Here is a 23,502-nt window from a genome sequence, read left to right as displayed (position 1 = left end):
CAGATTTTTAGAAGATTTCAGTTCAGTGAGGTCATTTGCGTTTTGCTCCATCCAGGACCAGAGAGTCAAGCTGGAGAGAGAAAGGGAGAAAGAGAGAGAGGGCGAGAGAGAGAGGCAGAGGAGGGGAGGGATCGTCTGCCCTTCTTCTGCTTGCCTGTCTGTCTGCCTGCCTCCCTCCATGCTACACAGTTTCAGAGTGGGCCGAATGCTGCAGCCCTAAAGCTAACAGGCAGACAGAGAGATGCTGCACCTGCTCTTCTTCCTCCTCCCCTCATTCCTCCAGCCACATTTGGTTAGGGTTCTTTTTGGTTTGCTTCCGTCATTCCTTGGGTTGCATTTGTTTTTTTTTTGGTTTGGGTTTGTTTTTGGTATCCTCTTACAAAAAAGTGTGATGCCTGATCCTCATTACAGTGTGTCCCTCATTCACCTGTCCAGCGCACCCTTTATTCCAGGGGTTCGGAGTCAAGGATCAGTTCCCTAAATAAAGCTTCCCCTGTGAGTTTCTGGATGTCAGGTGGAGGGGGTAACACCAGGGGGGCTTCCAGCGGTAACGTCCTGCTCTCAGCCACCCACACCCCTCAGTGTCTTTACTGTGTTCATATGTCTTGGCTGGGGCTCTTTAAGATGAGCCGAGCCTTGATAATACTTTGGTTTCCATTTGAGAATTAATGGCATTCTGAGGTGGAAAATGACAGTGAAATCTGACTGATGGAGTGATGATGGAAACAAACAAATATCCATAAACATGTCTAGACAAACAGGTGTTGGAGCATCTATGCTGATTGACGAGGCAAGAATGAGAGCCATCTGTGACTAAACTTGGCTTTATTGACTTATTTAGCCTTCAGTCTCATGGTTTATTACTTCAGGGATCTAATCACAGCCCTATTTCATACTTTCAAAATGGTTGCCACTCCTAACAAATGCCATGTGCTGTGTGCAAAGTTTCCAGGGCATGTTCATTTAGCCACGGAGTCAGTGGTAACATCTTTAACAGCACAAAATGTTATGTTTAGGTTTTAATAAAGTCCTTTACACCTTGAATTCAACTCACAGTACCAGAAAACAGAGTTTCTGATCGGCTGGCACTTGCTGAGGAGTGTGACAAGCACCTTTTCACTTTTGTCATCCCTGCTCCTGCAGAAAAGTTACATTAAATTCAAAATGCACGTTGATGACACAAACATGTACGATGAAGACAAAGATGATGACAATGATGATGATTCAAATTGCAAAAGCTAACACTAGAAAAGCTGCAACAATAAATAAAAGCCGGACTTTAAAATGACACTAATAAATAAAAAACAAACAAAGACCAAAACAATTCTCAAATGGTCTTTTCCAGTGTAACAAAGTGATACTGATCAGGGAAATAAAAAAAAATGCTATTCTAGTCTTTTAAAACCTGTACTGACCTTCTAACAATCTTTTACAAAATGATTCAAAATATCATGAAAACCTGTGAGACCCATGAATAGATGCAAACAAGCATGAGTCGATGGGAAAATGGATTGGCTCTTGGCGTTTGTGTGTGTGAGTAGCAGTAGCAATAGAGTCCTGGTCCTGGATAGCTTCAGTATTTACATGTCCTTCAAATAAAGCTTTTCTCTCCGTATTTTTGGTTTTTGAGATTTTGGTATGGTTGTTATTTTGTTTGGGTTTTTTTTTTTTTTTTGTCCTCCGCCTCCTCCTCAGGTAAATTTTTGGTTTAAACTTATCTGCCCTGCTCCTCTTCTTTCAGACCCGAAGCTTTTCAAAATTGTAAAAAAAAAAGTAAAAAGTAAAACATAAGCACAGTCCTCCTCTTAATTTTTTGTCGGTTCCACCATTCCTTTGTCACACAGTAAAGTTATCTTTTGTTATTTTTGGTTTATGCACTTCGACATCCATCTCTGCTGTCTCTTCTGTCTCTTTGTTGAAGAGTCATTGGTTTGTTTTCCTTCAGACAGAAAGAGTGGAGAGGTGCCATGTCGATGCCACATGTTATTGACAAAAAGGTCCCATGGTGCCTCGTCTCCATCTGTTTGGATAGATAAAGATTTTTGGTTTCAATCTTCCCCTTTCCCCCTTCTCCCCTCTTTCACTTCTTTCCCTCCCGCTCTCCTCTTTCATTCTGTGTATTTTTGGCATTGAAAGACTGGGAGAGAGAGAGAGAGAGAGAGGCACCGTGAAAGAAATAACGGAAGAAGAGCGCAAGAGAGAGAAAGAGATAGCTTTGGTGTGAAAGGTGAGGTTTTTGCTTCCTCCTTCCTCCTCCTCCTCCTCTTTGATTAGCTCTTGGCATGGTCACTCAATCTTGGCCCCACTCAAAGAGGGTGGGCTGTGTGCCATTTCGCTGGAGGAGCAGGAAGAGGCAGGGCTGGAGCAGGGGGAAGGGGAGCAGGGGGTGGGGCTGACCCCAGCACCACCTGGCTGCCTCCCTCAAGACTGGAAAGAGGCAGCTGGCCACCACTGGCTGCTAGGGCTGATGGAAAGAGAGAAAGGGAAAAAGTTAAAGGGATAATCCGCAGCTAGACACTTTTTTGTATTTAGAATTAGTTATTTTACTTTTCATTTTTGCTTTTCGATGTTGGTATGATTATGTTTTTTTTTTATTTGTTTGTTTATTGCATTGTGTATTCCTCTGACCCCTTGTCACGTAAAATTTTTGTCTCCTTAATCCTCCTTCAAACACTTAAATAAAAGGGTTATCTTTTGTTATTTTTTCCTCATTGATAAGTAACATTCAGGGCCTTTGAGGAGCTGTCTGTTAAAAGTGTTTTAATTGATGTTCTGGGGTTCTCGGCTGTCTGTCAGCCTTTCTCATATACCACAACTCAAGTTAATAATTTCCTACAACAGAGAGCCAAGCCAGAGAAAGTGCCTGAACTTGTTGTATTTAGCAGAAGTAAGCCGAGAATAACCGTCACAGCTTAATGTGGGGAGGGGCCACGAGGTGCTCAGAAAGCACCTGTCTGTTTTTCTGGGAAGAACCATTTGAGTGAGAGTTGGGAAACATTTATCTTTTCTAAAACAACGCAAAGTGACACCAGCAGTGTTTATCTTTGTGTGCTGCAGTGTGCCGCCAGTAGAGACAAAAGTGTGTTGTAACAACAGAGTATTGTCTAATAATCTGTATATACAGCACAGCAACAGGTAAGCTGGCCTGAGTGATCTGTCGTTGTGGAAACAAGGTGCATGATTAGCTGTCTCTCCTTTTATAAACACGACACACGTGAAGCAATGTAATGTTTGTGACTGCAGAGCAACAGCAGAAGAGATTTTTTTTTATGACAAGTGCAACATGTCGTGAATACACTGCATCTTGGTCTGTTTCGGTGAAGACGCTGTTATTTCTAACAACTGGTACACCCCTGTGTAAAATATGAATCTAGTGACTTTTCCGTTTGATAATTAACATTACTGATGATGACTATTGATGAAATGAGGAGATGAAAGGCACAGGTGCACACATTAAAACACAGCCCGCACATTAAAGGTCATCACTCACACACAGACACATGATGGGATGGATTCATAGAAGGCAACAAATAAGAAATAAGTTATTCTTTGCTATGAGTTTTTCTCTTTCAGCTGCCTGATACTGTGGATGAGCAAACGCCCTTGGCATGCCTATTCATCTGTGCCTCCAGTCTACAGTCTCACAGTGCGATTTGATTCACCTACCATGCATAACTGTTTTACTCATCATCACACTTCTCTTTTTAATATGTCCGTCTCCCCCTTCTCGTCCTCTCCACACAGAGTATGATTAAAAATAAGCTCTGCTAATTCTTGTCAGGACTGTGTGCTGGTCTTTTGTCCTGTGCTATTCTCATATTGTTCTCAAGTGTAGGAAGGTGTGTGAAAAGGGATTTGTCGTGTAAAGTACGTGTCTCAATTTGAGCATTTATGTGTGTATAGGAGTGTTTGACAAACAAAGGTTTGTGTATGTTTTTGGAAGGAGCAAAATCTACTGTCTACATACAGCTTCACCTCAGCCTTTACCTCTGAATCATATTAAATCACAGCTGCTGATGCTGAGCACCTATTTTCTCCCTCCTGAAATAAACCTATTTGCCTTTCAATATCTCTCTCACACACACCTTGGATAGTGGCCAGGGGATTGTTACCGAGGAGGGCTTGGTTCATCCCTGTGTTAACTCCCATCACAGTGTTCCTGTTTGGTCACACCCACACACACAAACACACACAGCACCATACATGTGTAAGCACATATACAACAGGCGAGAAAAAAGCAGGTTTAGCAGCAAAGACAAGCAGAGGGCAAATTCAGCCCTGTACATGTAAAGAGCAGTAGTGTGCTGAGAGTTAGCTGCACAGGTGTAAACCAAAGGTCAGAAATGCAGAAAGAAGGAGAACATGTTGGAAAATATTATAAAACAAGTAGACCTTCATTGACTATGCCTTTATAATACAGAAGTGATTTAATACTGTATATCTGCATGTGTGTCTCTGTCGCATTCACCTCAGGTTTGCAGCAAAATCAGTGATGTAGTTAGACACGTCACCGTTCTTTTTACCCATACGCCATAGGCTGTGAACACAAGAGCAACACACAAACACACACAGGGTTAAAAATACTGCTGCACAGGGGAAGCAGTGCTGCCCAATGGTATGGTGTGATATCGGTGAGCATGTGGGTGTGTATGTTGGTGGTGTTACTCATATTGTGGGGATGTAAATCTCTTTACGCAGTCACACTGTGCGGACTTGACATGCTTGTGGGGACAGAAAGCAAGCCCCTAAAATGTAACTTGCTAACTTTTACAGTGATGACTTGGGTTAAGGTTAGGGTGAGTTACCAGGAAGTGAATTTAAGTCAGAGTAATGTCCACTGAAATTATGGAACCACAATGTGTGTGTGTGTGTGTGTGTGTGTGTGTGTGTACAGAATCAACCACTTAACTACAAACTGCTGGTGAACCCAGCTTGGTGCAGGACAGTCACTGTGAATATGTTTATGGAGTTGTGTGGTTGTGTGCATTTGCACTGTGTGTAATATAAATGAATCTTTTATGGAAAGAAAACCAAACAGACTTAAAAATTAAAGGGTCTTTTCCTACTTTCTCACCTCTAGTGCTACCTAGAAGATATGTCTGTGCAGATTCTCAGTCATCCAGGTCATAGTAAACTGAAAAACACTAGATTTCTAGGTCGAAGACGTTTCACCTCTCATCCATGAGGTTTCATCAGTTCTGACTGACTGGTGACTACCTAGAAGATACCACCTCTCAACATTTTTGTTGCCAAACTAATTGGAAACAAATGGAATTTTGTCTGTGGTGTTCATAAGAGTGAAACAGGAACATGTTTTTCCAGAAACTATAACAGTTTCTGTGACAAACTGTTAACAGTTTTATAGGGACTACTTCATCTGTAGAGAGTAGTTCTAATAAAAACTGCACATAGTGTATTCTCCTGAAGCATAGTTCGTTGCTGCTGAATTTTTAAAGTGTAGCATTTTACACCACAAACAAACTTCCTTTGGCTCCACTGTATCAGGATGGAGGCAGAAATCTCAGGGTTACGCTCATACTGTATAACCATCTGACAAGCAATCCTGTTTAAGCATACTAGTCCCTTCAGAAACAGATACAAATAAAAGCCCCAACTAGCCGAATGGGCGAATTTCCCTAAAGGTAAGAGAAAAACATACTTTTTTCATCATTTCAAAGTTGCCCTCAACATGTCCCAACCGGGGACTCCCAGACAATGTGTTGTGACATCTTACCCTGCGTTAAGGTTCAGTGTGCTGTGGCTGGGAGTGGCTGGAGTGGCTGGGCTGGCTGTGCTGCGGGGAGGAGGAGGAGGAGGAGGAGTTACCGGGGAGGTTGCAGAACTGAGAGAGGGGTGGGTGGAGGTCAAAGTGGACGCCAGGGGGCAGACGGAGGACATGGTAGTCACTGTTGTGCTGCTGAGACTTGTCACGGCCTGTGACAGCTGGCTGGACATCTGGCAGAAAGATAGATTCAGGTTTCTGAAATTGCAGATAGCTAAATAACAGACATGCTTAAAAACAGTTCATTATGTTATTATGGCCTCAAAGGTCTTAGCACCTAATCTAGTTATATCCACACCTTCATCTTATAAGAGTCAAGGTTGGCCACAGGTTTGGATGCTGCAGCTCCAGTAAAGATTATGAAAATCATTAAAAAGAAGAGCATGCTATAGAAGAATCATGGGGGGCCGGAGCCAATCCCGGCCGGCAATCGGGTGAAGGCGGGGTACACCCAGGACAGGTTGCCAATCCATCGCAGGGCTAACACATAGACGAACAACCACACACACGCACTCCTATGGGGAATTTATTTTAATTCCATTTTACTAATTTTACAATTCAGCATTCACTGTTTAGCTAATTGTCTTTTTCTGTCTTACTGTCTTTTACCTGAATTGCATAAATTTGTACAAATAAATAAATGCATAAAGTTTGATTGCTTGATTATTTAGATGATATATTACATATTCTTCTTCTTCATACAGGACAGGTGATGTGATGCCTTTTTGTCAGTTAAACTAACAAATGTACTAGAGATGTTTACCATGTGAGGGCTGTAGCAGGGCGGTTTGTGTGGGGCAGTGGGGGGCTGGCTCGGCAGGGGAGGGGTGGCACTAGTGGGATTGATGCGTTTCTCTTTCTGCCTGCGGTTGCAGAACCAGACCCGGATCACCTCCTTCTCCATGTTGAGCTGCTCTGCTATCAGCAGAATCTCCTCTGAGGTAGGCTTCTGGTTCTGCAGAAGGTGAGGGAGACAAGAATTTAGAAGATTTCAGCACTGCCATGTTTTAGTCATGATTCCAAACATGTAAAACAACATGTAAAACACCAGGACATAAATCAATTTTATTAACACAGAGACTAGTGCAACAAATCATTGTCCTGTATTAAGATGATGCTTTAAAATCTCTGAAAAGTCATGTGCAGTGGTGACAGAGTTACACACATTGGTATTTATTTACATAAACTGATGCTATAAAAAACATGATCAGGCAGGTTCAGGGTCATTTTATCTACCTCAGTCACAAATGTGTTTTGTACTTGGGCCAGGCAAAAATCAATACATCCAAGTGTATGAATAAATATAAGGGTGAAGGATATGTTTAATAAACTCTTTCAAATTTGGAATACATTTCGATTTCTTCATTATTAAATTAAATTATACGGTTAATTATCTTACCGTCATGAATGAGCGCTCCAGGGCCACACGTACATTCGTCTCAATGCTGGTTCTCTTCTTTCTGCGGCGACCAGGAACGCCCTCGAAGCCGAGTGAGGGAGAGGACAGGGAGCTAGGGCTGGGCAGGGTACTGTCTATGGACATGGTCTCTAATGGAGGAAAGCAAACACACACAAACATAAAAATAAACTGCATGTCAGACTAAATATAACAGTTAAACTCTACACATAATAGTCAAAATGTAAAATGCTGTTATTTTGAAGACAGCACCTGCATCATTGAGCCACTTCTCAAGCAGTGGCTTCAGCTTGCACATGTTCTTAAAGCTCAGGTTGAGGGCTTCAAAGCGGGAGATGGTCGTCTGGCTGAAATCGTTGCCATACAGCTTCCCCATGGCCAAGCCTACATCTCCCTGGTGGAGAGATCAAAGAAGGACATTTCAGACAAGTCAAAACATTCACATCTGATAGTGAGGGAACCTGCACGTACACCTCCATACCTGTGTGAAGCCTAGTTTGATGCGTCTCTGTTTGAAAGTGCGGGCGAACTGTTCCAGTTCCTCCAGGTCACTGGGCTCCTCAGGGTGAGATGTTACTGATGGCATTGTGGTCACGCCTCCACCGCCGCCCACATCTGCACATTTATCACGCTGCAGCAAGTACAAAATCAGAGGACTGAAAGTGAGAATGAGAGAGAAGGAAGCATCTTTCCACTGACTAAAGCTAGAAAGTTTCCTCCTACCTGTGCTTGGAGTCCCATTCTAGTTGGAGCAGAGAGCAGGCTCCCTTGATTTTGCTGAGGTAGCGAAATAAGATTTGGTGTTGATAGGAGTCCTGTGGGAAATAATTATGGCAAAAATCAAATTTTATATTCACATCAGTAACTGAAAAACATACAATTCTATTCTTGTAAGAAGCCTCCCCACCTTGCTGACCCTGCTGTGCCTGTGGGAGAAGGAACTGGGCAGGAGACTGGAGCGGGTGGCCAGGCACCAACACCAACTGTTGAAGCTGCAGCAACTGCTGGATGTCCTGTTCAATCAAGAGAGAAAGCACAGAAAAAAAGACTACAAAAATTAGAGGGTCAAGTCAGAAACATGTACTAGTATGTAATCTATCTCCAGCTGAGAACAGGAGCAGATTTGGATGTATAGAAAGCACAAAGGTAAGCGGAAAAAATTTGTTATTGCATGACATGGAGAAAAGAAAGGGAAAATGTGTGCATTCATGCAAGGTGGAAACTGCGAATCATAAACTATACAACAGATATGCAAGAAGAGTTTTTCCATGGTTTGACACAGGTTCCTCAATCAAGCCGCTCATCAGGAAGTGGCTCTGATTGGCAGTCAGTACCTGGGCTGTGAGCTGGATTGGCTGGGAGAGGGTGAGCTGCGGTGGAGGAGGTGGGACAGGGCCACTTTGGGCTGCCTGTTCCTGTGTGCTCTGTCCCTGCCCCTGGGACTGCGACTGGGCCTGCTGGCCTGTTAGTCCTGCCTGCTGCTGCTGGGCTTGCTGATTTGCTGCTGCAGCTGCTGCCTGAGCTTGCTGACTGGCTTGGGCGACTGCATGGGCAGCATGGGCTGCACTGGACTGCTGTACAGCTGCAGCCAGGAGCTGTGCCTGAGCCTGCTGCAGCAACAGCTGCTGCTGTGCTGGCAACAGAGCTGTCAACTGGCGAAGAGAAAGAGGAAAGGAGAGGAGAGGAGAGGAAGAGAGGAGCAATGGACAGGAGGAGACAAAGAAGGAAACCAAATGTTCAAAAAGCAGCACAAGAAAAGCAAGCACGATAAAAGCAAAGCAAGTGTGTGCGTGTGTCTGGGTGCATATATCAAGAGTATGTCCTACCCCTGCTAGTTGTGAGCCGGTCAGCATGAGCTGTGTATGTTGCAGGGCTGTTTGTGAGGGGGTTGGGCCATGAGACAGAGGAAGGGCCGGGGACATCTCACCACACTCCTCCATCTTATTCTGTGAGGAAGACAGAAAACAGCAGCGTAAATGTCGATCAATATCAATTTAAAAAACATACATGTATCCAAAACACAAAACATAAAATGAGCTTCCTTCCCTCAAAACATTTCCTTTATTGTGCTGCTGCTTTCCAACATAAGTGGTAGCATGTAACTGTAAAAAAAACACTACACAGACAGTGAGAGAGAAAAACATAAGACCACCCAACCCAGTGCTGGTCAGATTAGAGAAAACAACTACAACTCCATTCACTTACCTGGATACTTAAGGTCATGATGGGCAGTGTTAATTACTTAAATTCTATGTGTATAATCAGTCACATGTACACTGATCAGAAATTTGTCTCAGGACACGGGAGTCTACTAGTTTCTCTTTTTCTTGCACACAGAGACGATATATTTCCTCAGAATCAGGCACTGTGTGAACTGAGTGCTGGACTCTTCTAGCTTACTGATTTGCTTATCTCTTGTGGTATGCAAATGAGGAAGATTTCACCTTTTGGTGAGTTACAGATTGTTTTGGTTGGCAGAGTACCATCATACTCTCTGCTCTTAGTGAATTTATTTACACTGAGGACTGGGTGGAGAGTCAACACATTATGAGACTCGGTGTCCAACATGACAAAGGAGCAATTCAGTGCATACAAATGAATACAAAGCTGGGGCAGCTTTACTGTCAATAAACGATTATGTGACGTTAAGACATAAAAGATGCACAAACATAGGCCTGGACATGCACAGGCACTCTCTCTCTCTCACACACACACACACACACACACACACACTCACCTTGCTGCTGCTCAGGGTTGGTGAAAGGGTAAAGGGATTGACTTTCATTGACTGAGCCTGCAAGAGGAGAAACAGAAATTACTTAATTATCAGAAAAAACTGCCAAAAATCACTTTAAATACATTCAATTTGATTTATTTTGATCAGTTCTTTTAGTGAATTATCAAGCAAAAATGCACGATATTGATTGCTGCATTTGAGGATTTGCTGCTTTTGTCTGCATAAAACTGTAAATGTCTTTGAAATTTCGACTGTTCATTGGACAAAATGAGCTGTTTGAAGGTGTCACCTTGTTCTTATGATGAACTTTTTTTCCAAATTATTTTCTAACATGTTCTGGCTATAACATTACCTGAGAAATAATCAGCATCTGGTGTCATCTCATTGTCTTTTGTCGGCTCAGTGACAGAATGTAGGTGAATGGGGTGGGAGATAAACATAATAATCACAGGATTCAAACGTACCTGGTGATTTGATTCAGGTCCATTCCGCTCTGAATCTGCGTGGGAGTGAAAGGAAAAAGTGACAAACTGAACACACATTTCAGCGAAAACAGACAACTGCGACATTCTGTATCAGGCAGGTAAACTTTTATAATATAGTCAGCGTGTGTTAATGTGCACCTTACTTGTGCCCTCCAGTGGTGAGTCAGCCCCTACTTTCTCACCCTCTACTGGCTTTGACATCCTGATGTCTGTATGAAGAAGACATGCAGATAAACTAGAGTGAGCCACTGGTTCCTAAACTTGTGTCCATTTGAAATTTTTTGCTCTTGTGTTCCCTCTCTCTCTCTCTCTCTCTCACACACACACACACACACACACACACACAACACAAAAAATGCACACCGCAGCAGAATAAAAGTCATTTACGAAGCAGCTGATCTCGATAATAAGAGAGGAAAGAGGATGCCAAGGGTGTCAATCTTAGATAAACTAGGGTTGAGTAGGTCATAAACCACGGCCTACACACTGTACACCAAACAATGTGGCTGAATCATTCACAACACGCGGCCCACATTCATTCATTCTTTCCAAATAGTGGTTTAACATAGAGTAGGCTGACCCACAGTGTTAACTTGTTCCAAATTTAACTCAAGGTATTTACGTGGGAGCTTGACTTTAAAAAAGTCTGAAGTAGTGTCGTTCATTACAAGACCACATCACTTCCTGGTTGATACTGTACTGGGACAGCCCCTTGGAAACAGCAGTCAGTGAAGAGAGGCAAGAAATTTAAGTCTCTAATTCTGTTTATCACAAAGGCAACAGGTGGTTTTTGCAGAACAGAGTGTAGGAAACATGGGAATGATAGTGACTTCAGGTGAGGGACAATGTGTGTGTATGTTTTTGTTTTTGTTAATCACCCACTAGTATTATTTCACTATAAAAGCTTTTTTATTTGTCTGAAACCACAAACTGAAAGACAATTTTTTGCTGTGTCCATTTGAAATTTTTTGCTCTTGTGTTCCCCCTCTCTCTCTCTCTCTCTCTCTCTCACACACACACACACACACACACACACACACAGCTACTTCCCTTTTGTGAAAACATGCAAATCTGCCCAACGACCAACTAATTATATCTGCCACCTGCATAATAAACTCTCAGTCTCCCTCTTCTTTTCCTCTCTCCCCTTTCACACCCCCCATCATCTCCCCTCTTCATCCTGTTGTTTCTCATGTTACAGATGACATGGGCGCTGCCACTACTACAAATGAAAGTTTTCTCTTTTGCTTATTAGTGTTTTTATCCATATGACACACAGCACAGAAAATACTCTTATTTAAGTTTCTACAGCGAGTGGTCAAGAATGATTTTCACCATTGGGGGGCAGCAGCGACACATGGCGAAGACACAAACCTCATTCACTGACCACCGCAGGCCCGAGTCCAAGTTTAAATAATCAAAGCATCAGTCAAGTAAGGCTATTATGAAGACAAGAACGCACAGACAAAGCGATTTGCTCTCTGATGGGAGGAAGGGTCAGCAGCAGAAACTGAGTTGTTTCAGTTAAACAGGTGGGGGGAAGGGGGACATGGTGATCAGCTTGAATGGCTACGTTCTATTGCCACACTGCTGGTAACCCAGGGTTAGGGCACGTGTGTGCGCACACACACACACACACACACACACACACTGACCACAGGATTTCCCTCAAATAAATGGACTTCTGCAAAAAAGTTAAATTTGGATTAGGATGCAAACATCTGGTTATTCTATTATTAGGGTCATTTTGTGGCTATTCCAGCATTGCATGCAGCTCCCGTTTTGTCGTTGTAAGGAATGGCTATTAGTGAAACCAAAAAACTATCCAACGTTGCTCAATACCTGATTTAAAAAAAACACACCGACTCTGCACCAAAATGTAACATCTTCCTCTCAAGAGGCACACATTTAAAACTTTGTTCATACAGTAGATAACACCTCAAAATGCACAGTAAAATTAATAATATGTCACTTCTAACACATTGGACTATCTTCTGCTCAGACCATCAGTATGTGCGGTGTACTGTACCAAAGCCAAAACCATCATATAAAATAACTGTCCTGCTCATAAAACAGCTATGATGCCAAGTTCCCAAAGTGCTACCTCTGGTACTGTACTGCCTGCTCACTGGGCACACGGGGATGGTGTGTATTGATTCATGGTTCAAAATGGCCTACAGACAGTAGCATGGTGGATAATGTGGTCAGTAATACCGTGGTGGGACAGTATATCAAGATGCAGTGTCTTTTTCTCACTTCCCCTCCCGACTTCCCCTTGTACCGGGTTGAACGCAGAGGGCTAAACCCAACACTTACTGTTAGTGAGGCTATTAATATGAGCTCACTCTCTCTCACTCTCTCTAGCTCTCTTACACTCAAATAAAACCTCCCTCTGCTAAACAACACACACACAAAATCATATAGCTCATTTCACTCGACAAAGGGTAGAGTTACATGTTGAGTTTTTTTTAAACACATTTAATGAAGTAGTTTAGTAAAGTGAGTAAAAGAGCATGAGAATAAGAGGGTAGATCTCTTGACAGTTGCTCAGTACTTTGTCTTTGGACGTGGTGTAAAGTTTAATTACGCTCTCTCAGGTCTCTCATTAAGCTGTTACAGTCTATACTAATCTAACAGCAACACTCAGAGTTTATCTTTGACCCAGAGAGACCACTGTGTTACAACATGCTTACTATATCTCAAACAGTCCAAATTTAATGCTGTATAATCCTGTGTCATGAATAAATGCTGCAATAGAAAGGAACAACAGTGTCTGCTCAGCCCAGACCTTTTCTGTTATTCTCCTCTGGCTGTTTTGACTGAGATGAAACTTCACTGCAGAAACCCAGCACCAAGGCAGGTGTCCAGGAACTGGAGTCATCAACCAACTAAGGATTTCAAAAACCAAGCAACGCTCAAGGATACAGATTTTTATGGCAAAGAAACATTTTCCATTTAAAACTGAGCATCAAAGCCTCTACCCAGCTCAACACCTTTTGCACACCTCTATGGGGAGGACGTTGAAAAATAAAAAAGGAGCTGAACAGGAAAATAAAAATGCATGAGTAGATGAAGACAGGCTTTGTGAATAAAGTGAGGAACTGAAAAGGAAAATCTAACAGTACAGTGAGAAGCCAGAGGAAAATCTGAGACATCACAGCCACGGCCTGACCATTAAGGCTGTGACATTTCATTATAGCCTGTGCCGCTGACATTGCGGGTTGTTTTATCAAATGTAAGTGACTGCCTGTCAGTTTAGTCGACTACACAGAAAATATGACTTAAAGTCATAAAAGCTCATGAAACACCTTATGAATAAAAGCAAATGCTGCTAGAATTGGACTGATGTCATTGTGTGAAGCATAAAAAGTCCATACATAACTAAATCATAGGCTAATATACTAATTTCTTAAATATAAGCCTCAGCCAGTGAGAACCTTACTGTATGCAGAAATATGCTAGTTTTTCAGTGTAGAAAATATGTTTTCTTTTACTGCTTTGGTGAAAATTGTTGCATGTGCAGGAGGCAAGAAGAGAATAGTGACCGTACCATTAATTAAAAGTGAGGAAGACAAAGCCTTCATTTAATATTCCTCATTTATTCTCTTTTTTTCTGGCAAAAAAAAAATGAAACTGCTGAACTGTTCATTTAACCTTGACTGACATGGCTTAAACAGTAGCTTGTGAAAATGTTTTTCCAAAATGCATTATTATTTTTAACTATTTACTATTACTATTATGACACTCTGTCTAAATTTTTGCATTGATGGACCTTTATTTTAATTGTATTGTGATGCAATGTGGTATATTCTTGTTTGCTGCAGTTTGTGATCAGGATGTAACCTGGTCATAGCTTAAGAAATGACTATGAATATTAAGCAATGCAATCACTCCATGATAAACAACACTCAATGCTTAAAAAATGCCATTTTTTTATATATATATCACACCATTACAGCAATGACTGAGAAATATGAGCTAAATGACATTTAAGAATTGATTTCTGGTAATTAGTGAGTCAGCTAACAGCCTCGTTGCCGGTTGACTGAGACTGTGTACGCCACTTCTCGCAGCTGGAGGTGACCACCAGAACAAGGCTGTGGGGCTTTTGCTTTGTTTTCATTTAAAAAATTTAAACAGGGACAATGAAAATTAATTTAGCCATGTCCCCTTTTGATCATCTGCCTTTTTAAATACAAATACCTTTGTGTCTGAGAGGTTTAAAAATGAACAAAGCAATAATTAGTGCAACCTCCAGCACGCGCACGCACACACACACACACACACACACACACACACACACACACAGAAAGTTAACACTGGCTTCAATACTACATGGGATGAAACCTCAGCAGCTAAATATCCATAAGCCGAACACAGATGTAACAATGCTGCAGTGCTTGGCCATAAACAGAAAAGGTGTTCTATGATGACAAATCACTTAAAAGCATAAAAAATACTGACAAACATGCATGCTGCAACACAGATTTTTTATTATCTCTATGTTTCAAAAGGCATTAAAACCATTTTTACTGTATTTCATCAAGCTTTTTTTTAGCATGCACTATTCAATATAAACACACACAGAGCAAGGCTGAGGCCTGGCGAGGTGTCTGACCTTTCCCTCTGCCCGTGACAGGCGTAAACCCCCCCACCCACCCACCCATCCATCCATCCATCCATCATCCATCCCCATCGTTTTCTTCGTACCACCTCTCGCTCTTTGATGTTCTCTAATTAGCTGAGCTTGTTAGACCCACTGGCATTAATCAACAGCATAGGCACACTTTTCTCTCTCTTACACACACACACACACACACACATACACACAGTTCCCTTCAATGCTTAATTGGTCTTGGTAAATGAAGGCCAGCTGAGAGAGAGAGAGCTGAGCAGACAGTCACTCACCTGGCAACCACATACTGGTGAAGTCCTTTGCTGCTATTGCTGCTGTCTTGGTCATATCTGTGTCTGTGTGAGAGCGTGTGTGCACGCTTCGTAAAGAAAAATTCTCACTCTCCCTCACTCTGCCTGTCTCTGGCCAAAAAAGAAAGCGTGTATTAAATCATATGGTTGAGAGACTCTATCCCTCCCTCTCTTTCTCTCTGACACATGACAGTCCACACCCCCAAGCCACTCCTCCTCCCCACATCCTGCAACATAACAGGAAGTAAGGCACAAAAGAGTAGGAACTCAGTATAGAGCAAAGAAGAATGCAAGAAAAAAGAAAAAAAGGGGGACACACAAGAAGTTAGAGAGTGGGAGAGAGTGAGTGAGCGAGGAGATTGAAAGATAGATGAGGTGAAAAAGAGGGGGATGACGATGCCGGTGGAAAGTGATGGCGCGGCTGGAAACAGCCACTCACACAGACACGCTCACACACACAAGAGAAAAACAGCAGGCTTTACATTGTGACTGAAGGCTGTATGATACATTTGTATGATCCATGACCCAGTGCACCTTCAAAACCTCTTTAAAACTCAAGTCATCAGAGTTTTTCCACAACACGGAACCATTTCAGCAGGTACTTGTAGCCTCTTTTGTCTTCCATGAGTCATGACTATCTCTCAATCATATTTGTGTTTATGAGGTTGTCACTAGTGGGTGTAAGGTGGTCTGTGAAGGGAGGTCAACACCAACGAGAGAAGATGTGAGACATCCCCAGCTATCAAAAACAGCTTCATTCTAACCCGAGCAGAAGGAAAAACTCTGTCAGACACTCACTGTACCACTGACCACCCCACACTGTAGGCTGCACATAGTGAGTACTACGGAAACCCACACTGTGAACTTCTACATATGATAGATGTGGCATTGAGGTGGAACATTGCAGGTAAAGTAGATAGGAGCCACTATCAGTGGCCTCATGAGATTAACAGACTAAAAAGCTGCTAAATAAGTGAAAGAATAAAGTTGGGGAATGATGTCCAGGAAACAGAACAGCATGTTTCAGCAGAAAAACTGCCTAGATTTTCAAATCTAAAAGCGCCGATGTGCTGCTCTGACAGTAGGCAGAGCTGACCACAAGGTGGCACTCTTGATTCTCTAATCCTGACGAACAGACTGGCTCCATCCCTGGAAGAGAAGATGAGGCGGGCCGCTGATCTTCCCCTCTCCTTCTCCCTTGGTGCGAGTTCACTAATTCAAAAGCTAACGGCAGCAGAGTTCCCAAGTTTAACCTAATAAATACTTCATGTGGTGATTTATAACAGACTAATGTACTGCTGGATCAAGGCTCGCTAAAAAGTGCACAAGACGGTGCTCTGGAGGTGCTACCCATTATACAGAGACATCTTTTAAAAACCTGTCCTCAAATACATACAAACACTGCTGCACTGACATTTTGAAGTGTATATTTGCCAATATCAGCATAGAAACGTGTCTGAGATAGACACAAAGTTTTCCTATTTTTTTTCATAAATAGCTGTATTTCTGTGGATGTCACCTTGGAAACTCTGATGGGAATTTTCACCATTTTCAAAAATGTTAAAAGCAAATGATTCATTGGTGAATTGATTATCAACTAATTAATAATGAAAACAATGGTTACAGTCTTTTTTGTGGTGCTAATCAAACAAACAACTAATAACACACTCCAATACCTTAATGCACAGGTTGCACACCAAGCAAACTTTAGTCGCAGACAAATCTTCAGTGTCACTAGTCTGTAATTAGCGGAGCAAGAGAGTGTTTGTGGATGTGTGTATGAGTGAACTGATTGGCCAGAGCTGTTCAAGGACAGTGACAGACTGTGGGTCAAAGGTCGTCTGGACGGCCTGGCTTTGACCGTGACTTCTGTTCAGACCCCATTCTACCTGCATAATTTTCAGTGTGTGCACCTTCATGTGTGTATAACTGTATGCGTTTGTCTGAGTGGCACCAATAGGAACTTGTGTGCTCTGCATGTGTGTGTGTTGATTAGTCAGTGGCCATGGGGGGGCTATCTGTGCCAAGGAGGTCTAAGGTTACCATGGAGACCATACCTAGCGAAACTCCATCCTTGATGATATTGGGGCAACAACAAAAGAGCTCAACTGAAGTAGACATAAACACATACGATGATATATGATATTATTAACTTGAAAAACAAAATAAGTATTATTTTGAGTAAAACTAGTATTACTTTGATTATGTTTACGCAAAGTGTTTGGTTACAACTAGAAGTTTGTAAGATAATAAATAGCTACACTAACACATGTACATACACATTCGCGATCTGATAGTGGGACCCAGGGAGGAGGACGGGGTGGAGGCTGAGGCCTCTAGAGCTCCATCAATCACTCCAGTGTCTGAGAGAGAGGGGCTGAGGCAGGGAGGGAGAACTGGGGGTTATTAAGAGAGAATAAGAGGTGTAGAGGAATAGTAAAGAACAAATGAAGAGAGAAAGAGTGATGGCAATGAAGGTGAGCAATTTGAGATTAGATAAAGGATGTTAGCTGGAGGTAAAGAAGGTGGGAAGACGCAGGAGACATGGAGAATGTGTGTATAATGGGTCATTGCAGGACAATTCTGAGGCCTCCAAACTTGTTCAGTATCCCTGTACGGCTCGGCCCTCGTATGTCTACTGCAGCCTCGCAGCCCTGGAGCACACACTGGCTCTAATTCATATAATTCATCATATACCTCTTCTTATAGAGGAGACAGGCCACAGATCAGTGATAGACCCTAGAAGTTTCAACAGTAAGAATCAGTTGTACACGGTGAAAGATTCAAAATCCAGTCTACTGTATATGTGTATGTGTGCTGGTGTAGCCCCATGAGGAGTCACAGGATTGTAAACAGTAGGTCTAGCAGAGCAGAGACTTCAGAGGTTGAGGTTTTGTATGAGAAACAGCGGGGGCTAAAACACACTCACAGTGTTGGCTACCATGAGACCTGCGCCGTCTCAGACACGCACACCGCCTACACCTTTACAACACCTATTCCTCTCCTGCCCTAATACCTCTCAATCGCTCCTTTTCCTCCGGCCCTCCGCTCCTCCGCTCCTCCATCCTTCACCTCACACCATTCCCCTCCTCTCTATATCATCTTGGCAACCCGTAGGGAGCTGGGCTTGTCTAGACAGACAGCACTCTCTCCCACGGCGCTACCAAGGTTGAAACTCAAATCTTTTCACTGCTCCTCTCACCCCCTCTTCTTCTTCGTCTTTTGGTACAAGCGCAAAGGGTCTACAGGGAGGAACTGGTGGCCTTCATTGCCGGTTCAAGGAACACTGAGGCCACTTTAGACCAAACTCTTCACTAACACTGACAAAGCAGGCTGCTGTGTTGAATTACCTGTCATGTTCTGTCTATTAAAATACAAACAAGTATGAGTACTTTAGTCGTGGTCTTTTTGCTCTCTCGCATCCCCTCTTTCACCTTGACCTGTTCTTCACCTGTTCTGCCTCTTTTCCTTCAAACCCTCATCATCATCAACCCACTCTTTTTTTGTGACCTTTTCCCCTTTTTTTCTCCCGTTCAAACTTTCTCCCGTCCTCCTCTGTCTCGCTTTCTCTCTCAAACCTGCTGGTCAGCAGAAGCTGTGACATCACTGGCCACTGTTCTCCGCTCGGATTGGACACTCGGCCACGTTGCCAGGCAACAGCAGTGAAAGGTCTCAGCATGCGCGTGTATGTGTGTGTTTATGTCTGTTTATAGCTACGTGAGTGAAAGGTGTGTGAGCAATTTTCCTCGCTTTGCCCTTTATCTGTGCATGAAGAATGATCAGAACAGTTCCACTTCTATGCTTTATCTCAGATCAAAGCATGTAGATGATTGGGCTGCCTCGCCACTCTCCTCCACCACAGAAGAGAGATGTGTGTGCATTGCGTTAATGAAGAAGAAAGATGGTACGAGCGGGTGTGCGTGTCAGTGTCTGCACTTGCGTTGAACCAAATAAATGTTTATGTTTGTGTCGAATATGGGTATGTGGCTGTATGTTGTGTGTATGTGTCTAAACGTGTGTGTATGTATGTGTGTAAGCCCCCGGGAGCGGGTGGTTATTGTATCTGACACAGCGGCTCTTTCTCGCGCCTCATATTTCTGGGCCGATCGATTCCTCTGACTCCCGACAAGACAATAATCGCACCTCCCTCTCTCACTCCATCACTACCATTATTACTGACCTCCCCAGGGAACGAACAGGGTGGAGGGAGGAAGAGAGGGATGAGGAAGGAAGGATGGAGGGAGGGTGAGGAATGAGAGAGGGACATGGAGTTGACAAAACGAGCCTATGATGATGAAAAAGCAAAGGGGGACAATGTTGAATATGAGACGGGAGGAGCTGGCCTAGAAAAGGGATAAGGTGATGGAGGGATGAGGTTCAAGGGAGAAAAGAAGCAAGAAAGATGGGGATGGAAAGCGGTAGCATAAAATAAAGAACGAGAGAAATCTAAAGCATTACAGGAAAGGACAGGAAGGAGGCCGAGGCATGGGTTTAAAAAAAAATCCAGCAATATAGATCACAGCGAGAAAAGAAAGGAGGACACAAGTGAAGGAGTGCAGAGAGACAGAAGGCTGAACGGAGGGACAATAGCCAAGAGAATTAGTGGAGGAGAGATGAAGGATTCGCACTATCTTCTTCTAATAAAGGAGAGAATGAGAGACGGGCCAGAGAGGGGATATGGAGAAGGAGGGAGGGGTGGGGGTTAGACCGAGGTGAAAGAGGGAGAGATAGAGAAATATATAGGAACACACTTGAGCTCGCACACAAAAACAGATGTATGCACACACACAGCAGTGCAGCGCTATGGAGGTCAGGGCTCAGAAATATTATTAAATTGACAAGAGTACAAAAGTTGATTGGCAGGCTGACTCCTGCGCTGCCATTCAGTGGAGAAGAATGGAGACGGACACGCACACACACACACCACACACACACAAAATGCATGCATATCTGCAGTTTCACAGAACAATCAACACAGCATGTAGAAGACATACAAACACACATTGTCTTTTGTCTGTTTTGTGCATGCAAGTGTGTGCATGTGTGTGTGTGTGTGTGTGTGTGTGTGTGTGTGTGTGTGTAGTTGCCTGTGTGAGCCTGTCCCTACTGTGTCTCTATGCTTTGAATGCTCCAGATTACAATTACAGTAATTGGCTCTCAATTCAGGGGATTGCTGTTTGACCCCCCTGAACCTCCCTCTCTGTTGCTTGCTCCTTCATCCATGCCCAAACAATTTGCCTCTTCCCTCCTCTTCATCAATATTCCTCTGCCTCTTCTCTACCTGTATTGCTACAACCACCTCTTTCTGGGTGCAATTCCTCTCCCCCTTGCCCTCCCTGATTTTCTCTCTACTTTATCCCTACTCCCCCCACACACTAAAATTATCCTCACCTATAACAACCTTTCCTTCTTATTTTCCATCTTTTCTGCTCCCTGTGTTACTTCCTTCCTTCTCGCACCACCATTTTTACCACTTTTCCTCCCCCCTCTCCCCCTTTCTACCTATCTATCCCATAGTTTGGGGAAAGCGGGATCTATTGGATACTTTATTCATGCTGTAGTTATTATGGAAAGATAGCTGTTCAGTGATACAGTCGGGGGAATATATTGTGCATTTGGGGAAAGAAGTGAAAGAGTGCTAGATAAAAAACAAGGAGGTAAGGAAAGGGGGTGATAGAGGTGGTGGTGATGGTGATGGTGTGCTGGGGAGGTGGTGGTGAAGCGAGTGAAGAGGAAGAGGAGGGGGTTAGGAAATTGGTCTGGCTAGCGGAACAGCTTTTCACCTCTCTCTCTCTTTTTCTCTCTCTCCCTCTCCTTCTCTCTCCCTCTCTCTATTCTGCTTTGTATTCTGCAGAGATGACAGGGGGAAAGCTTTATTGCTCCGAGTTTGTATCGATCGGGGCCCCTCTGAGGGGGTAGGCTGGGGGACGCTCTGAGCAGGCCCTTTCTCAACGACCGTGGCTCCAACAACCCTCCCCACCACCACTACCCCCATCTTGCTTGCTAGCTCACTCTGAAATTCAAATTCAAGTCTCTTATTCTCAAAGGTTAGGAGAGCACGAGAACGCAAGAGAGACAGGGAGATTGAATGAAAAAGAGATGGAGGAGTCTGGCTTCTTCCCCTGACTGAGGTCCTAAATGAAGCTTGGATCTGATAAGGACAGCCTGAAAACACAAACATGGGAAGAAATAGAAAACTAAAGGAGAAAAAAAGGGCCAAGAGGAATGTATCAGCCCCCAGCCCCCATTCATTTCTCCCCTATCTTTCCATCTTCATGTCTCATTCACTGCCTCTCCTTACTGTCCTCCTCCCTATACTGTATTTTCATTTTTTTCTGAGGTGAGAATAATTTTGTTGACAGGTGAAGAATGAGCCGGGTCCGTACATAAACCTCACTGTTTCTGTCCTCGTTAGAAAGACACAAGAGAGCTGTGATCCACAGAGAGGCAGAAAGGGCCTCTGCGGATCACAATCTATATTCAAACTATTTCAAAAAGTGTTAAAAAAATTGTTTTCACACAGTCTTGTGGAGCCAAAATCTCAATAAAGCAGAGACAAAAACCCAGAAATTAAAACGACAAATCATCCACCACTTCAGGCTTCTTTGTTTCACCTCCTGTGTTTGACAAGCATTAAATAAAAAGGGGGCAAGACCCAACATCAAAGCCAACTGACCAAACACTTGACTCATGTATGGAAGTGTCCATGTGCACGCGCACACACACAGAGTCTCACACATACACATAGACAGCCTATTTATCCATTAATGGCATGCACAGCCCTGCAGTGAGAACAGATTGTCTGTTATTAGGTTACAGGGTTCAAGTCCATGACCAGAAGGCTAGAGGAAGGTTAGGGGGTGAGGAGAATCCCTGCTGTCTCCTGTCCGACCTCAACCCTCCCCCCAGAACCTCCTCCAGGACAATACACCCCCTCCCCCCACCCTTCTTTTCTCTTTCCCAAACCCGCTGCTGGCCTTTAAGCCCTGCTTAGTCTGATCACACATGTAAACCTGAGCCTTGCCTCCAGACTCTCACTGTTTCTCTCAGATGTACGCATGCATGCGCACATGCTCATAAACAAGCACACACACACATCCACATGCAATCATACAGATAACTCAAAGATGCACAAACATATTCAGAAAACTCAATGACACTGTTATAATGCAAATACAAATGATTTTTTCTCGCTATCTTCCGTTTTCCTGTATTACAACAATTTATTTTATTTTGACCTACATCATGATTATAACCGTTTCGCCCCTTTCCACCTCCATCTCACTCCTCAGACTATAAAGAAACACAGCATTGCCTCAGCTATCGGCTGCAGCAGATGTGAGTGGATATGAGATATTTGTGTAAACATTGGATAGATATACTGTATATACTATATTGTCATTGATATTGCTTGTGTGGTTTATGTACAGCTCCAGATTGAGTTCAGTGATAAAGTATACATCAGAGACGTGTGCTGGCTGCTACACGTCTGATTCATAGAAGAATACAAACACACACGGGCATGTGTGTGCACATGCACACGCATAACATAGAATAACCTGCAGGCTTGTAACCTGTCTTGTTGGCTGGATGGTGGATGCATTATTAAACACACAGGATTTCATATGGACAGACAGAATATGAATGCTGCACTGGGTCCTACTGTGGATACTCACTTGTTCGCATTGGTCTTCACGCTTTTACATTTTTGAACAGATTACGCATAATATTTACTTAATACACTAAGTATATTATTTACTTAATGCTGTTATTCTGCTTCCCTGTATTGTCATTCTAATGCTGCAGTTTTTGTTTACTCTGTTTCTCCCTTTTTCCAGGTTAAAGTTATCTATCTGTGTATTTTTTGTGGGACACACATGATCCAACTTTTCTGGCATGTTAAAGGCCCAGTGTGTTGCAATATAAATCAATATTTGATTTGTATAGTTTTACTAAACACATGCTCCTGGTGATCACAGGTCCAAATCAGCATGGAGCACCGCCAGAACCAGGTGAAACGACCATATGCCACCAATCGACCAGAAGGCCCACACACAAGGCGTGGTCGAATGGCAGCTAAACCGCAACACAAGCGCTGTGTGTGTTTACATCTGTAGGGCGGTCGAGCTGGGCCCTGACTCTCACGGTAATCGAT

At 43.2% G+C, this 23,502-nt stretch overlaps 1 protein-coding gene across 1 annotated transcript in view; it reads right to left on the bottom strand.

Moving 5' to 3' along the window:
- Nucleotides 1-2,396: 2,396 nt before the first annotated feature.
- The window catches only part of pou2f2b (POU class 2 homeobox 2b), a 56,841-nt gene continuing 35,735 nt past the window's right edge, over nucleotides 2,397-23,502 (bottom strand). Inside the window, exons 2-16 of the mRNA XM_020610908.1 lie at nucleotides 15,330-15,458; nucleotides 10,565-10,630; nucleotides 10,401-10,435; nucleotides 9,937-9,993; nucleotides 9,026-9,145; nucleotides 8,534-8,851; nucleotides 8,107-8,212; nucleotides 7,923-8,014; nucleotides 7,681-7,830; nucleotides 7,452-7,593; nucleotides 7,182-7,330; nucleotides 6,546-6,737; nucleotides 5,735-5,955; nucleotides 4,469-4,537; nucleotides 2,397-2,464 (exon numbers count right to left, since the gene is read on the bottom strand). Coding sequence (XP_020466564.1) covers nucleotides 2,422-2,464; nucleotides 4,469-4,537; nucleotides 5,735-5,955; nucleotides 6,546-6,737; nucleotides 7,182-7,330; nucleotides 7,452-7,593; nucleotides 7,681-7,830; nucleotides 7,923-8,014; nucleotides 8,107-8,212; nucleotides 8,534-8,851; nucleotides 9,026-9,145; nucleotides 9,937-9,993; nucleotides 10,401-10,435; nucleotides 10,565-10,630; nucleotides 15,330-15,458 — 1,889 coding nt within the window. The 3' untranslated portion in view covers nucleotides 2,397-2,421. The remainder of the gene's footprint in view (nucleotides 2,465-4,468; nucleotides 4,538-5,734; nucleotides 5,956-6,545; nucleotides 6,738-7,181; nucleotides 7,331-7,451; nucleotides 7,594-7,680; nucleotides 7,831-7,922; nucleotides 8,015-8,106; nucleotides 8,213-8,533; nucleotides 8,852-9,025; nucleotides 9,146-9,936; nucleotides 9,994-10,400; nucleotides 10,436-10,564; nucleotides 10,631-15,329; nucleotides 15,459-23,502) is intronic.

The sequence above is a fragment of the Monopterus albus genome, unplaced genomic scaffold, assembly GCF_001952655.1.
Source record: "Monopterus albus unplaced genomic scaffold, M_albus_1.0 scaffold107.1, whole genome shotgun sequence".
NCBI lineage: Eukaryota > Metazoa > Chordata > Actinopteri > Synbranchiformes > Synbranchidae > Monopterus > Monopterus albus.
Note: the sequence above shows the minus strand (reverse complement) of the source record. Positions and strands in the feature narration are given on the sequence as shown.